This window comes from Thermobia domestica, chromosome 15 (assembly GCF_964235325.1).
Source record: "Thermobia domestica chromosome 15, izTheDome1.hap1.1, whole genome shotgun sequence".
Lineage (NCBI taxonomy): Eukaryota > Metazoa > Arthropoda > Insecta > Zygentoma > Lepismatidae > Thermobia > Thermobia domestica.
In genome coordinates, this window is record NC_137468.1 from 59,712,242 (window position 1) to 59,729,055 (window position 16,814).

General features: G+C 31.2%; 1 protein-coding gene across 2 annotated transcripts in view; it reads right to left on the reverse strand.

Moving 5' to 3' along the window:
- Window positions 1-4,021: 4,021 nt before the first annotated feature.
- Window positions 4,022-16,814, reverse strand: part of pdm3 (POU-domain protein pdm3) — a 381,040-nt gene continuing 368,247 nt past the window's right edge. For both annotated transcript variants that reach the window (XM_081739722.1, XM_081739721.1), the window contains 3 exons: window positions 11,197-11,280; window positions 6,914-7,050; window positions 4,022-4,158 (listed from right to left, as the gene is read on the reverse strand). In XM_081739722.1, coding sequence (XP_081595848.1) covers window positions 4,031-4,158; window positions 6,914-7,050; window positions 11,197-11,280 — 349 coding nt within the window. In that variant the 3' untranslated portion in view covers window positions 4,022-4,030. The remainder of the gene's footprint in view (window positions 4,159-6,913; window positions 7,051-11,196; window positions 11,281-16,814) is intronic.

Genomic DNA, 16,814 nt, shown 5'->3' on the forward strand with positions numbered 1-16,814 from the left:
TTTCCATGTTGCCCACCAGCCTATGGTTGAGGAGAACAAGAAGTATTCTTTTGCACTTCTGATGACTTTTAACAGTTTGATTAACTAAAATACTTGTATGACAAAGAAGAGTGGTAGGTTTTCCATGTTATTAGGAGACTCATTTAACGTACATTTATTCCAGTTATTTAGTTTAAAATTTATTAATGCATTATTTATTATTTACGCTTAGTGAAATTAGTCAAATAGTTGTTTAGCTTCCAAATAAGGCAGAAAGGCGTATTTATATTTATTAAGTTCATTCACACCATTACGAAACCCAACGATAAAATTTAGATTCGTAATAATAATAAAATTAAGAAATCATTTGTGCAGTGTCCATGTACCGACTTTAGTCTGAATTAATTTTAGGCATGTAAATTATCTTTTCTATCTTTCTAAACTACCTTCTGTTCGTTCTTATAAATTAATGGACGTCTTTATGAAATTTAGAGGTGAAATGCACAGATCTTTGTCTAATTTCTCAACGAAGCATTCTTGAAACTATGTTTATTAGGAATTTCTTTGTTCCATTTCTTGTTCGAAACAACATTATAAGGTTTATATCCGAACGTCAACACCTGTGTATCAGTTAGTTTTCACTTTCATTTATTTGAAAACGTAACATCTTGTTTTTAAGAACAGGAAGAAAGAAAAAAAAAAAAGACCTGACTTAACCGTGTACAAACTTATCATACATTCACAAGGTATGAGCATTCCTTTTACAGTTCCTCTTGGGTTCCAGTTTTTATGAAGATATTTATAAAGCCTCAGAATTTCAATCCTTTCAATTCGGTTTTCACAAGAAAAAAACATTTATATCTTACTTACAAATCATCTGAAACTATACTCACTTCATTTGAAATCAGTGATTAAAAAATCGTATATCTACATTTATCTTTGAAGATCAAAGTAATTATGTTAAATGAACAATACACATTGGTCATATGAGATTTCACTGCCCTTTAAAAATAATTATATATATATATATATTTATATCTTTTATTTTGAAGTATACAACAAAAGAATTACATTCACACTTCTCACCCATGCTATCACAAAAAAACACAAGCATGCATTCATGGAAATTAGAATGTAGTGGCCATGTTTTTATATGTTCTGTTTTGCAACTTTTTAAAAAAAAAAAAAAATCCACAGCTTCTTTGATCACGTTATCTTTCTTCAGAAATCCTTGTACTAACTCACTGGATGCTTTTTTGTTTACCATCCAATTTGATCGTCGATATATACATATATATATCTTCTTTTTATTTCTGAAAAGAGTAATAAAAGAAATAAGTACATTTAAAATTTGAACAATTCGAAATATTGAATTATTCGAACATAAGTCTATTTACTTGAAAACTGTATTGAAAACAAATATTAAAAGAAAATCTTGGATAAATCTAACTCTTGAACCTCCAGTTTGAATAATTCGAAGTAAATCAGTTTAGGATTTTTTATAGTTGGACTGACTGCGAACAGAAGAATGCAATTACAATTAATTTTTAGTTATCCAAAGGCAGCGTTAAAAAAATATATATAAAAACACAATCTATCTGATGAAGAAGATAAAGACAAGTTCGGCGATGAAGTAAAGAAATGAGCGTGTGCCAACATCATCCAAAACTTCCGAAATTGTTGAAAACTTTTTTGAATGTGATGATTTATTCCTAAAATGATCTATTGATTGACAACCAAGTGTTAGTCATAATGTATCACACGCAATAAATTGAAGATTTTCTTGGTAGTGTAAAAACAATCAATTCGAACCAAATGATTATCATGAGAATAGATAATTGAGGTTGCTTATTATTCGTGTATGTGGTACTGTACTTTTCCATTGTACATGTGGCTTAATTTATGTACGAATAAATGTATGATTTGTTTGTGGTATTGTTTCACACAAATAATATATATATATATATATATATATATATATATATATATATATATATATATATATATATATATATATATATATATATATATATATATATATATATATATATATGCATATATAAAATGTTATTCAAAATCACAAGATGTCATAGCGAAATTACTTGTAGTAGTAATAGAAGCTGTAAGCAAGAGGTATATTTTTAACATAAGAAATCTTAAAGAAACTACACTAAATGGTGCTACAACTCAGAAAGCATTCTGGTCGGTCAGACGTGTCGTAAGTTGGGTGATACGTGAACAGGACATTGGCTCCGACCTTTTTTCTTTATGACAAGAATGTACTATAGTTATAGCTTCCACACGTCTTGGAGTTTTTCTGATATTTCAGCAAGGAAGAGATGGATCTAGTAATATACTGTACATTTTCATAGGGGCCCCTGTTTCTTAATCTAGAAATTTGGGAGTCCTAGCTGTAACACTACTATGTAATTAAGACTAACGACAAATTAATGTCTCATTTGAAACAAAACTAAAATAAAAGTTTCGAGAAAGAAAACAAGTAAAGGAAGGCATGAAAATCTCAGCAAGTTGTGGGTTCATTTTGCAGCTTTTTGGTCGAACTCTAAAAATACTAATAAATATATGTATTTTTTTCAAAATATGAAATACTTGCCATTAATTTAGACGGTGATAATGCGAACTTCAAATATATGCATATGGTAGAATCGTAATTTTCGTTTGAATTTATTTTATTTTATTCAAATTTATTTATTTTATTATATTTTTTTTATGTTTGATGAAATAATATCTATTGTATTCACCATAGAGAAAAGCATACAGTAAGTAGACACTCATCTATTTCAGAATCAAGATCGAAAATCGAAATAGGAATCTAACCTAGACCAACGCGAACTAAAAGCAAGCAATTTAACCATTGAACTAGTCGGAAGCACTTATCTTTAATAAAGGTTTCTCAATGCTTAATGTTTTTCAAAACTTTTTCTCGAAGACATACTGCTTCAAATATTAGACACAAGTAAAATGAGACTTAATATGCCAATTGTTTGCAAACATACTTTTTATTACGATAAAGCAATGCATAGAAACATTGCATGTACAAAGTAGCACACATAACAGTGCCTGTGAATATGTTTACAGCCTTTACAATAGGTCGGCCGGTCGTGATGGGCAGAGAATATTCCTTACCAATTAAAATCCGCTGTTATACACGGTACCGTATTTGGTTGCGAGCGAGTTACTGTATGAAGCTTATTTATTCATTTATTTATTTTTTAAGTTACTGATTATTATAAAACGGGTGTGTCTGCTTTTTAAAGTTAATAATTTGTTTATGAATTGCCGTAATGAATGCCACTCTGCATAGGAACAAAATGAATTCTTTAGTTTATCTTCCATGATTATACTATACAAATTAATACAAATATATGACGATTAAAGAGGGAGAATAAGAAAGTGGAAGAAAACTTCGATAAAATACATGAAAATCATGTTCCCTTCATCACAAGCTCACTTCATATTGAACAGGTTTCTGACTATTTGCATTAAAGGCAAACTATCTGCCATTAAGTTCCAATATTTAAGGGTAAGGTATCCGCTCTGTGTTCATCAGGAATACTTGAGATGAAGTGTTGATGCTTTTCTATGTGTACAAAAGAAGCCATTCGAAGTATCCTTGCAACTTTGGTCTTCAAAACATATAATGATGAACTACAAATTGGAATCATTTGACCATTTTCTATTAAGTCCCACGAAATAGTTCATTCGTTATGAATATACATATAATATTCTTAAAAGCTGAGTTAATGCCAGTTGTAGAGTACAGCACAAGAATAAGAAAATATATGAACACACATTTTTTTATTGCTTAAGAAAGAAACAATGAATATATGCGTATAAATTTCCTTGTTTTGGTGCTAGACTTGACATCTAACATTATGACTGTCCTTTTAGGAACATTATACATATATATATTTAAAACATTAACTATTTTGTGACATTTAATAGAAAATAGCCACATGGTATTCTTGAATATCATATGGCAAATTAAAATTATAATAAAGAAATATAGCAGAATACTTACGTCTAGATACTAAGTTGCAACGCTTTTAGACATCATCCTTACAGTATTCTTAAGGGCTTGTCTTTTGTTACAGAACCATATTCTAATGACTTCTCTTTCATACCCGAGCTGCTGTGCAAGAGCTGTGATTTCCGCACCTGGAAAACGATAAATAAATATACATAACACATCTTTATCTAATAATCAGACAAAAATTATCATTTACGTTTTGACTATATTATCATATATAAGATTTAGATTTAAGAAAAAAATAATTAGTACATGATGACATGTAAAAATATCGAAAACGACGGATGTTAGTATCGAATCATTAGTTTCCAGTGTCGCTGAGTTATCATAATTGGTGGTAGTCCTGATGCCGTTTAAGTCCAAATTCAGTCCCAGTGGGGGCAAGATTCCTTGAGCACTCCTAGAGAGAATGGGAGGGACAGACATAAAAATGATGAGGAACGACCGATATAAATGTCGAATCCGTAGTTTTCAGGGTCACTTGGACAAAGAATGGCACTCTAGATGCCATTTAAGTTTAAGTTTAGCCCCCATTAGCACCTTGGGGTCAGGAGGAAATTGTGTCGTGTAAAAATAATTTAAAATTATCAATATTAGTGTCGAATCCGTCCAGTTTTTGGAGTTGAAATGAATAGTGATGCCCTCAATGCCATTTAACTCAAAGTTCATCCCCATTTGCAGAGAGTGGGGTGGAGAATGTGAAAATAAAAGTCATGAATGACTAAGATTTGTGTCGAATTCATAGTTTTCGGGGTCAGGAAAACGTCTGACCCGTTTGAAATTACTTTTGGAAGATAAATAGAACCCATTTCAAGCTGGATTTTTTACACATATCAATTTCTGTGCGAGTTCGGTGTTTCAATATGCATGTCAAAAATAGAGTATCTTCTTTTTTATTATTATTATTATTATTAAACTTTCATAAAAATAAATATTCTATGGGGAAGAAGATTAAAATATTCCCCATAAACCTGTGTTCCCCGTGTTTAGAACGGGTGTTTTAGCTAGTTAGTAATAGATAAGACCCATTTTTAACCCAACATATTTTCTTTCTTTCTGGAATCCTTATGATATGTCTTGTAACAAATGGGGGATATGTACTTACGATTGTTTCATAAAATATTTGTGTTAATAGCAGAAATTATTATTTATCTGTTTATGAAGTTTCATTTTATTAGTTTTCGCATGTTTTAGGCGATTTTTTCTTTTTTATTTTCTTTTTTTTCATTTTCGTCCATTTATTGAAATCCTGAACTAATTGAACTACTAATATTATTACATATGTTGATTAATACTCTACCTATAGAAAAGGTATATTTAAAAGTTCATTTTATACAATCATTCCAACCATACATTCCAAGAAAGAAAACAAAAGAAAAAACCTTCAAATATTGGGAACGACGTCGCTACACATAGGTTTGTTCTAAACAACTTGATTATGACATGTTTAAGAATACTCGCATTACGATAGTCTTAAGTAGTGCTTGAAAAATTTTCTTGTAGCCTAGGCGCCAATTCAGAAAACAAAGCGCCATAATAATAAAAATCCAGTTTGGTACATACGCTTACATGTTTTGCCCTTAAATTATATTTACTTATATAAATTAATTAAACATATTAGTGGAATTAAACATATTTAAGGTTCAAGGTTAATGGAAATTTTGAGCTTTATAATGCTTTTGTTCTTAATCCAGAAGAATCAGAACTACTGACAGGTAAAAATTGGGAGAATATTTACATCAAAAAACAAGTCACGAGACTGGTAGATGCAATCTCTATGGTGATTTGGCGCTCAAGATTTTTTGCGCCCTGGTCCTAAGTTTAAACGAATACGTAAATATGATCGGTATTAGCCGGCGTTAGTTAGCAATATAACGTAGAGTTCGCAATACTACATTCCGATTTATTTGCTGTATATACTTTTTCGAAAAGGATTTTCACGATAGAACTTGGTAAACAGAAATCTATGTCTATCTATCTATATCTATCTATATCTATCTATCTATCTATCTATCTATATATATATATATATATATATATATATATATATATATATATATATATATATATAAATATTGTACTATTAATACAAAAAAAATTGTTAAAACAACGTCAGTCACATATTGTAACGTCTATCACTTTTACTGTTTTCAAGGATCTTTATGGATAGAGTTATCATTTACTGATAAAATTACATATTTTTCTAATTCGTAAATATTGTTTTAGCTTTAAGTAACAACTGTACCCATACAGACTCCAGAAGGCAGAAAAAGAGTAAATCTTTAAAATATTGAATTGACATTGTTTTAACAAATACCGACTCAAATATTCTAATTATAAACCATTCATACCATACATTTAGTAAAACTATACCAAAAGCATTCTAAAATAGAAAAAGAATTACGACTGTATTATGAGACAAAAATAGGATCTTCACCCTTTTTATTTTTCATTTAAACAATTTACCGTTTAGTGGTGCCATATTGGATTTTATGAGATGCCATATACCCGATATTACACTTAAGATAATGGTGAATTTATGACCTTATTCATCAAATTCCGTCGTTCTACGTGGGAAAAAAATACAAACTTACATATAAAGACTTGAAAAACTTTACTAATTAGAATATATATATACATAAAGCTAAATGTCCTACAGAGTGGCCACCAAGTCCCGTTATCCCTTCATAAATGCTAATGTAAGTTTTCCCGTTACCCCGAAATGTTACAATGTTATTTCTCGAAAGCATTGTTATTCACATCATTCAGTTCTTTCCGTGTGGTTATTTACGTACGTTTAGTGGTCTATGTTACTTATTCTCAAGGATAACGGATCTGTAGCCACCATGTAGATATACAAACTTCCTATTATATTCAATATACCTGAAGGATGCGTATTTCTTTCAAAATGTGCATTGAGAACTTCTAAAGCTTGTGGGGTGAAAGATGTCCTTCTTTTTCTTTTCTTCGACGGTTCTACACCAATAAATTCTGTAAGGTTATGTTGTCCACTTTTATACCTATTAGAATATAAAAAAAGCAAAATATATTACAAACTAGAGCAAGTAAACTCAGTTTTTAGCTACTAAAGAATGATATTTTTACGATATGTTTTTCAGTATATAACAATATCATATAATTTTTGTTAGAAAGAATTTTACATTATGCTAACCCAAAACAATAAGAAAGAAAATATGTATTCTAATGCTGTTCTAGTCTAGTGTGGGAAACTAAGTAAATAAAGATGTTTATCATATGTTCGTCAGCTTAGTGATTCAGTGAAAAGGTATATAATAATGAATTATAATAGTTTTATAATAAGAGACAAGAAACTTCATAAACACTTATTTAATTAGTACATGTTGAATTAATGATCTGGGAATTCAATGTAAGGTTTGGTGACATTGTTATAAGTAAAGAAGGTTATTACATTTGTTTGATCTGGGTTTCGTATTTTTTAAATTAATTTATTTATATTTTCATATTTTAGAAAATTCTGTTTACTATTGTAATTATTGAAATTTTGTATCGGACGTACTTAACAAGAATTCTAGGAATGATAAAAAAAAAAAGGACAAGAATAGGGGGCCACAAAATTTTTGAATGGCCCCTAAATCAAGTGTTCGTATTTTCTACGGAATAAGCACATCATACTGAGTTAAGTGATAGTTTGGGTTTGACTCCACTATTTGTAGTTCTCCAGATATAAGGCATACAAGAAAATTTTTGATTGAAATATATACGATATTTGATCTAAAAATACAAGCTTTAAATATGAAAGTTCGCTTTGGACTTTAAATAAACATAGCCCTGTGACTTCTCAGACTTTAGAAACGCCATGGAACTTTATTGGTTTTTATTTTAAAATATCATTCAATCCATGAAAACATGTTACATGTATCTATGTAGTGCAGTATAATTTTGTTAATTTTTTCAATCTATTTATTAATGATCAGTATATGTGCACATTTACAATGTTAAATACTAACATTTCCAATAATTTCTCTCTCTTCCAATGCATATTGAATTGAAGGGAGAACATAATAAAACGAATAGCATTGTAAATCAGGGCTTCTCAACCTTGTTTTGACCGACGTCTGGTTACTGAACATGTACGATATTTCGATAGACTTATGCTACATTAGGATAGAACTAGAATTGTTGGCCGTATTGACTGGTAGAGCCTGTCTCAAAATCGATATTAACTTATTAAAGGCTCGTAAAGATATAATGTGTTCTATAATATCTAGACTTATAGGCCTCATGAATGACATAACATTTATTTTTAAATTTTAAAATTTCGCGACACACCAGCTGGGAAAGGCTGCTTTACATGACAATTTCCATCTGCTTATAGGACCCCCCCCCCCAAAAAAAAAATTAAAGAAAAATCAGTGTTTCCTATCTTCTGTAGATTTTCACTACAACTATTCACCTCCGTGTACACAGCATAACTACAGAATTTGCTTGCTTACTACAAATTACAAGACATAAATGCATTCTTTAAACACCGTATATGTGATATAACGCATCTTTTATAAAATTATTTCCCTTTCTTATTATCCGGTTTGGGTATCAACTAGAAATTCGTCCACTGCCTTAATTAACCTTTTAAATATTCTACATGAGGAACACAAATTAGTGCGAATGTAACCTCTTGTTATAAGACATACTTTCACTCTTTGAAGTTTCCATTCTTCCCACTCAGAGGGCTGCGGTGGTTCAGTGATAGAGCGTTCACTTCTTGTGAATGGGGTCCTTGATTTGATCCCAGGACGCGCCAAGTGATCTTTGTGATGGACAAACATCATGTGCGTGAATTTTCTCAGGGTTCTTCAGTTTCCTCCTACTTTCCCCATTTCCCATGTCATTCATTTCTCATTATCACCGTCTCTTTTAGCCTAGCCGATATAAACATGGGATGTAAAATTTAAAGATTTCATTTTCTTCTTAGGAGTTAAAAAAAGACAAATCCTAATGTATGTACTTAAAAAGAAACTGCATACATGGATACATGTACACTATGAATGTATTCAAGGAAATATCTAAATGTGTGGGTGTACATTTTTGACATCGTAAACTACTTAAGTACGACATGCACAAGAGCATTTTAATATACTCTTCTGTTAAATGGAACCATGACCTTAGATTCTTCAATGATAAGTTCAAAACTTATGCTCATAGAAATCGATTTTTCAACAGGAAGCAACATGAGACAAACATTAGAAAAGAATAGATATACAAAACTGAGTGAATTGTTGTAGGTAAAATGATCTATAGAAAATAATTTCTGTCTTTATTAACTACATCTATGACTTAAGGTACCTGAAGGTTTATTGCAGCAAAAACAAAATGTGCCTTTGGATCCCTCGCTGAGCCACTTCAATCAGGATTATTATTAACTAATTTTCGTAAGTTTCATATTTACATTATTCTTTCTTATTTTCTTGGTCTAACCAAAATCTCTTTCCAATTTCCAAGTTAAGGACATATCCCACATATCTCAGACGTGCAGTTTAATTATTTTCACTATTTTGGTGACGCGCAGGTGTTTTTTTAAGTTTTAATTAGTATCTCTTTCATATCCTCGTGTGCTTGTATGTCACATGGATGTAACATCATATTTTCAAACTGGTTAAGTATACTTAATAATACCATCACTTTTAGAAGCTAGTTTTCTTTAAAATTATTAATCAAAAACATACTGTTAGATTTCTTGGCTCTTTTATTGTCACGATTGATTGTCCTTTAATATTACAGGGTTAAGTTTATAATTTCTTTAACTTGACTTAATTTTAGGATGCTGGATTGTTTAGACTGTGAATTAGTCCTTTGTATTAGTTTAGCAGGTTTCTACGAAATTAGTTATGATCAATGTAAATTCATTTTAGTACAAAATAAAAAATATTTTTTAACTATGAAGCCAATTAACGTAAACATATTAATAATAATAAACTTATTCGGCAAATAATTCGCGTACGTACTTATAACTTAGATTAATTAGGACTTGCCCTCGATGAATTAAAAAAAAAAATCAAGGTACGAACTAATCGAAATTAAAATGATTGGACTCACTCAGTAATTTTCAATTTCAGTTATCGGTTGCAGACCACTCCATTTTATTATTTCCTTTTTAAATCAATTTTGTCAAACTAGTTTTTAGTTCTAATATTCCTTAATTTTTACAGAAGCTTATATCATTCTTCTTGTTTGAAATTGTATTACTTTATACCTTTTTATTGCCTAGGAACAGATACATAAATTGTTTTGCTAATAATATTGTTTATAGTTCGAGTATTTATAATACATGGGGAAAACCTAAACGAAATAAAATATTTAAACATCTTTATAAGCATTTATATTTTGGTTTATATAATACGAAATCAATATTAGCATTAAGTCATTGCAGCTTGTCGAGAAAAATAATAATATACCTACAATTAAATAGAATACAGTTATAATTTAAAAAAGAGAAAAATAATAGGATATAGTATACGTAAGACCGTCTGAGTTCCAGAAGAAGCTGGACGCTCATACTTTTAGGGATTATTTATTGAGTATCTACGAACTTAGAAAGGGGGTAACAAACCCACTTTCATTTACTTATCCACTGATACGAAAATAAAAAAGAACGTACCTATTTGCCCTTGTACTTTATATGCTATAGCGCATTACATTATATGCAACAAGGATTTTGGTCTGCATCATGATATAAATTTAAAAATATTTAACATTTTTCGAATCGAAATCAACAAAATTTATTCTAGAAAGTAAAAATAGAATGTTAAGCACATATAATGAAGACAACGCAGTGATTTAATTTGGTAATGTATAAATATATAATATGAAGTATCCTCGCGCACGGAAGACAGGGGGTTCTCATGTATACTATTACCAAATAATATATAACAAGCTAAAACAATAACAAGAAATATAACAAAATCAAAATAAGATGATAATAATTTCAAAGAATAATAACCAGAAGAATTTTCATCTGATCATTATTAAAACGAAAAAGAAAGAAAGAAAAGAAACAAAACTCGACATTTAACAAAATCAAGATGTAGGCGACAACGATCAACATCTGCGTCTGATAAAGTCAACCTCCGAAAGAGGTGTGAGTAATTATAAATATATTAATAGTAATAATAATAGCGTTAAACTACCTTTCTTCCGCTTCTTTCATCCACCTTTCGAGTACAGGCTTGATTTTCTGTGCACTCTTTGGAGTGATATCCAGTTTCTCAAACCTACAAATAGAACACACGAAAGCAAATAACAAAGGATATTTACTATTAAATGAAGCTATTTACTTAAAAGTTCAACGACAAGATAGATCACTGTGAAGCACGAAATTAAATATATTACTTCCTTTCATTCATATCATAACTGATGAACTTATTTCTATATATATAAAGAAATAATTTTCAACTTTTTGAAAGAAAAGGACAATTTCGTTTTCTATATCAACAGCATTAGACTGATACTTAAGGGTGGTTATTCAGTTTCATAGATAACAATTACTTGCTAACAACATTTAGTGGAAAAAATAAATAAACACAAAATAACTAATAATTAAGTTTAATAGACAGCTTTATTTCTGCAATCGTGTTGTCATTTATTTTGAGATTATTAACTGCATTACTTCGTGAAAATATATTTATATGCTACTTTAGAGTCCGTAAATTTCAATTGAATTATCAAACCGAATATTTAAATGCTATATACTTAAAAGTTACAGATGGAGAAAGTCAGAAAATTATTCACAAATAAGGGGCAAAATAAAAGATGAATTGGTATTTTTTTACGCCTCACAGAAGACATACAAGTATTTGTTGGTAAATTCGAGTTGATTAATATAGACACAAAATTAATAAATAGTCTTAAGTTTTTGCAGCTGATTGTAAAACAGAAAACATACGAATCATATAATATCTAACATTTAATATCTTAAGCTCTGCTTATAAACCATCTTGTCGCAGACGATATGTACGGAAAATCTGGTGCTCCCCGGATAATAATTTATAACTAATTTCGCCTCTCATTGCTAACTATAAATGCTTACAAGTCAGTAATTTTGCAACATTTATCATAACACTATATATTATTGATAGTTATGTATTATATGTTGAAAGATTACATAAATTAAGAAAACGTGAACAAGTTTAAATGATAGCTTTTAAAGCTTGGGAAGCATGCAGGCATATATATATATATCTCAATAAAGGTGTTTCTGGACGAATTTAAATTTACTATTCGCATACTGCACATGAACCAGAGATAAATCTAAACCACTCTAAAACTGAATTTGAATGTTCTGGCCATAAGCAGATCAGCTCCACATCATAGAAAAGAAAGAAAAAAAGGAAGAGAGAAAGAACGCCATACTGCTGGAGATAATTTGATCGTAACATAATGAAATAGGGGCTTTTCTATCAAATTTCTTTCCCGCTAATTAATGATCTCTGAAGAGCACATCATTCGTAGGTGTTTTCTCAATTTTCTCGCAACTTTGTTTTTGAAATTGAACTGGCACCATATTCTTTCATCACGATACACAAGATGAAATCTTTAACTATTTAACAGCTTGATATTTTCGTCTGTTTTGATGTTCTTCTTTTTCTTTCTCATTTTCATGTGAGGTGAGAACAATCAATTCATGACCGAAAAGTGTCAGAATTTACTTTCGAACTGTGTAGTATAAAAGACTTTACAAGCACTAACCTATATCTTCTTTAGTTAGACTTGTGTCTTAAATTCTAACGTTTCCAGTTATGAATAGGTTCGGTAATTATTATGCAGGGGCGGATCCAGGGGGGGGGGGAAGATCGGGACGATCGCCCCCCCAGAAGAGGAAACTTTCTTATTTTATATATATAAATAAAATCCATCAAAAAGTTTGGAGCCCTTAAAAGTAGCAGTATGACAACCCACCGCCCCCCCAGAAGTCGGTCCTGGATCCGCCCCTGTTATTATGTATGCATAAGGGGGGGGGGGAAGTGTTACAACTTGAAAGTTATATTAGTAGACCGGCCTCATTATGAGTTTTATCAATGCGCTCATAAATTTAAAGGTAAAGTTTAGTATTTCACGACAATCTTGAAGTTCTTAAAATAATTTGACTGCTAAAATCTTGTTTCTATAATGAGACCAATTTCGCGTAAAGAAACTAAAAAGCACAAATGATTATATTCGTAGACCTCCTTAAGTTACCCCCTTTTTTATGTAAAAGTTTGTGATCTTAAATTATCTAACAAACTGCCAATTAAAATATTTGGCAAATTAACTTTATGATACCTTTTTTTGTATTTTTTTAAATTTTCTTCCATGCTTATTTTCCAATTATACTTTAAGTTAAACGTGTAGCATCCTTCACATAGATAATAATTTTCTGTTTTAATTGTTATGTTAGACGAAATTATACAAATGGATAAAATGAAGTGTGTGTAACTGATCAACGAGCAACTGATTCGGAGATACAAATGCTTAACACTGGATCAGTACTAAGAAAGTACTAATCAGAAACAAATGACTTATTGTTTGTATTTATTGGACACTTGAATGATGAAATAAACAAGACATAACTAAAATATAAATTCATGGAGTAAAATAAAAATTCCGAAAAATAAAGCTCGAGTAAATATTCCAATTTTTATAGTGAACGAAACCTTTAATACGTAATAATGCTGTAGGAGTTGATTTTGCCAAAAATTTTAGATAAATTGTGCCAAGTAAGATGAAAATGAAATGAAATCTTTGAGTTTTACGTCCCACGGTAATGCCGGTTAGGCGAAAGGAGATAGTGATGATAAGAAATGAATGAAATGGTGAAATGAAGAAAGTGGGAGGAAACGGGAGAATCCCGAGAAAACCCACGCACACGGTGTTTGTCCACCACAAGGTTCACACGGCGGGGGCTGGGATCGAGCCCGGGACCCCAAGCACCAGAGGTGAACGCTCTACCACTGAGCCACCGCGGGCCCCCCAAGTAAGATGATTTGTAGACAGCCTATCACCTCGCACTACATATTTGTAGATGTAGGACAGTGACCTATAAATTTTTGTCGGATCATAAGTGTGTTTTATTTAATAAAAAAAATAGTAGATAAATAAATAAATAAAACCAGCATGTCAATTATCTATTCATAATTTAATTAGATATTTATATTAGTTGAAGCTTCCGATATGGGTAGTGTCTGAACCTAGTAGATAAATTACTTATTATAATCACAATGCTTAGATGCACAGTGAGGTTAAATATCAGGGAAAGCTCTTAGACTTGTTTCCCCTCTGAAAGCAATATACAACACTTAAATTATCTGAGAATGAACCAATCGAAACAAATTATCTGAGAGAATATTATGTGGTGTAAAGGCTAGGTATCACAGTTACAAATGCTGTCATAAAATTCCAGTACTATTCAGAAGAAAACCTTAAAGAAACCCTGCGCAAGAGTATAACGCAGTATTTCGTACAGTAGCGGCTCTTGACGTAAGTCACATCGGTAAAAGTTTAAATTTTATTCCTAAAAGCTTTGGGAAGAAAGCTTAACTCATGAACTAATTTTTGTATACAATACATCAGGGATTAGCACATTACATCAGGGATAAAAGTGAAAAGGAACACACGGGAGGATGCCGTTCCCCCACTTCCAAAGAAATATCTATGGCATCCCTCCACTTCCTGAAAATTACAAAGAGGGGACAGCGTGACGTCATTCGTCCCCGTACCTTTCCACATCAACTTTTACCCTTGCATTACGTAAGCTTCTCTTAGCTTGTGGCCATAAAATTACATTTTTACCAATGCTGCTTTCCTCAAGATCCGTCACTGAGTTAGCATTAGAGTGCACCTTACTGGTTGGAAAAGGACATACAATGACACGTATCCAAGCAAAGAAAACGAAGATCTAAATAAGAATCAGAATTGGATACTATAGCGTTGTTAGAAGTATAACTCATATAATGTAACATTAACACCGTCGTATATAACGCAACTTCTTCAAAGGAGTGATAACAAGACCTGTTATTTTTATCATACGCACGTAATTTCTTTTTTTAAAACATGGTATAGTATCCTTCCTTGGTGCGTTTTCAGTAAATTGTATATTTGAATCTCTTGCAAACTATTTCATATTAATATGAATTATTTTCTTAGAATAGTGAAAGCTAATGCGATCAAATTTTACTACTCCTTAAAAATATTCTGTATATAAATAATTTCAACGCATTTTAAAAAGAGATACGGTGGCGGGGTCGGTAAAGCGTCTACCCCCCCATCTGGTTTGATCCCCAGTGAGGGTAGTGGAAACTTCTTGTTTTGCCCTCATTCCTATGCGACTCAAGAGTTCACCCAGCGTCTGTAAAATGGGCATCTGAGAAAACCTAACGCGTAAAGGTGATCGAAGGGGTGAAGTCCAGAACGTCTAGAACCTTACCTTTACCGAGCATTTGAGCCTCCTGTGCCGTGCCTCGAATTGAAGGTGCATTTAAGGCAAGTGTAAAGGCTCGATTATCGGCAACAGATGGCACCACGTATCCCCTATCTCTTCAATATATTTTGTAGGAAGCGAACAGCTTTAAGAGATGAATATTTCAACTTTGTTCAACGACAAATTGAATCAACAATTAGAGAATAATCGGTGCATTTTTTTTATTATTTTGTTTTATTTATTGTACAACGCACTTCAGAATGATACTAATAATACTCAACAACGAAAGAAACAAAATATCATAAAAGTGCACGAATTAGATAACAATAATTAGATACGGATTATTCTTTAGTTGTTGATTCAATTTGTCCTTGAACAAAGTTGAAATATTCATCTCTTAAATCTGTTCGCTTCCAACAAAATATATTGAAGAGATAGGGGATATGGTGCCATCTGATGCCGACAATCGAGCATTTACAATTTCCTACAATTCTAATTAATAATAATCAATAGTATGATCTAATTATTGATCCAATTTATTTTTGGACAAAATTAGAATATTAATTTCTTGAAGTTGATTTGGTTTATTGTGAATATCATCGTTTCCTACAAAATACGTTGGAAAAAGAGGGAATTAGCACTCTTTTAAATTCCCATTAACTTATTTAAAATATAGTGCATATCACAGTATTGTTTCTTATACTTGATATACTTTTGAAGCTTAGATGCACTCCTTTCTCTTGTACACACTAGGCTATATTGGCAATTTAGTGACTTCACTTTTTAATTTATGTGCCTGAGTCAACTAAACAAAATAGCGGAACAAACTAAGTAATTGTGCTTGGAAGAATAATGAGGTAATTCGCATTGTTATATTCTCGAAAACGGACGGTATTATTTGTTGAGCGAACAAAATCGCATACATCTATATTATATATATATAAAACTGAAAGTGAGTATTTTAATGGCTTAATAACTCTTGAACCAGTCGACCAATCTCGATCAGATTTCCAACATAGATGAGGTTTGGGCCTGGGATGGTTTCTAACATTTCACTTTGACGGTGTAACTTAGGGGAGAGCGAGAGATTTAAAAATGATCGAAAATGACTGATATTAGTGCCGAATGCATAGTTTTTGGGGTCGCTGAGACGAACAGTGACATTTCTGATACCGTTTAAATCCAAATGCAGCCCTTTATGTTCAAAATGAAACGTATTCTTCCCGTGCGAAGAAAGGAATTGTGCTAGTATTTGCGAAAGAAAAAAATATTGCATAGTTTTTACTTTAGAGAAAACAGTATGAAACAATATTAACCGATTTCTATTTCATCATGGTAAACAAATAGTATTTT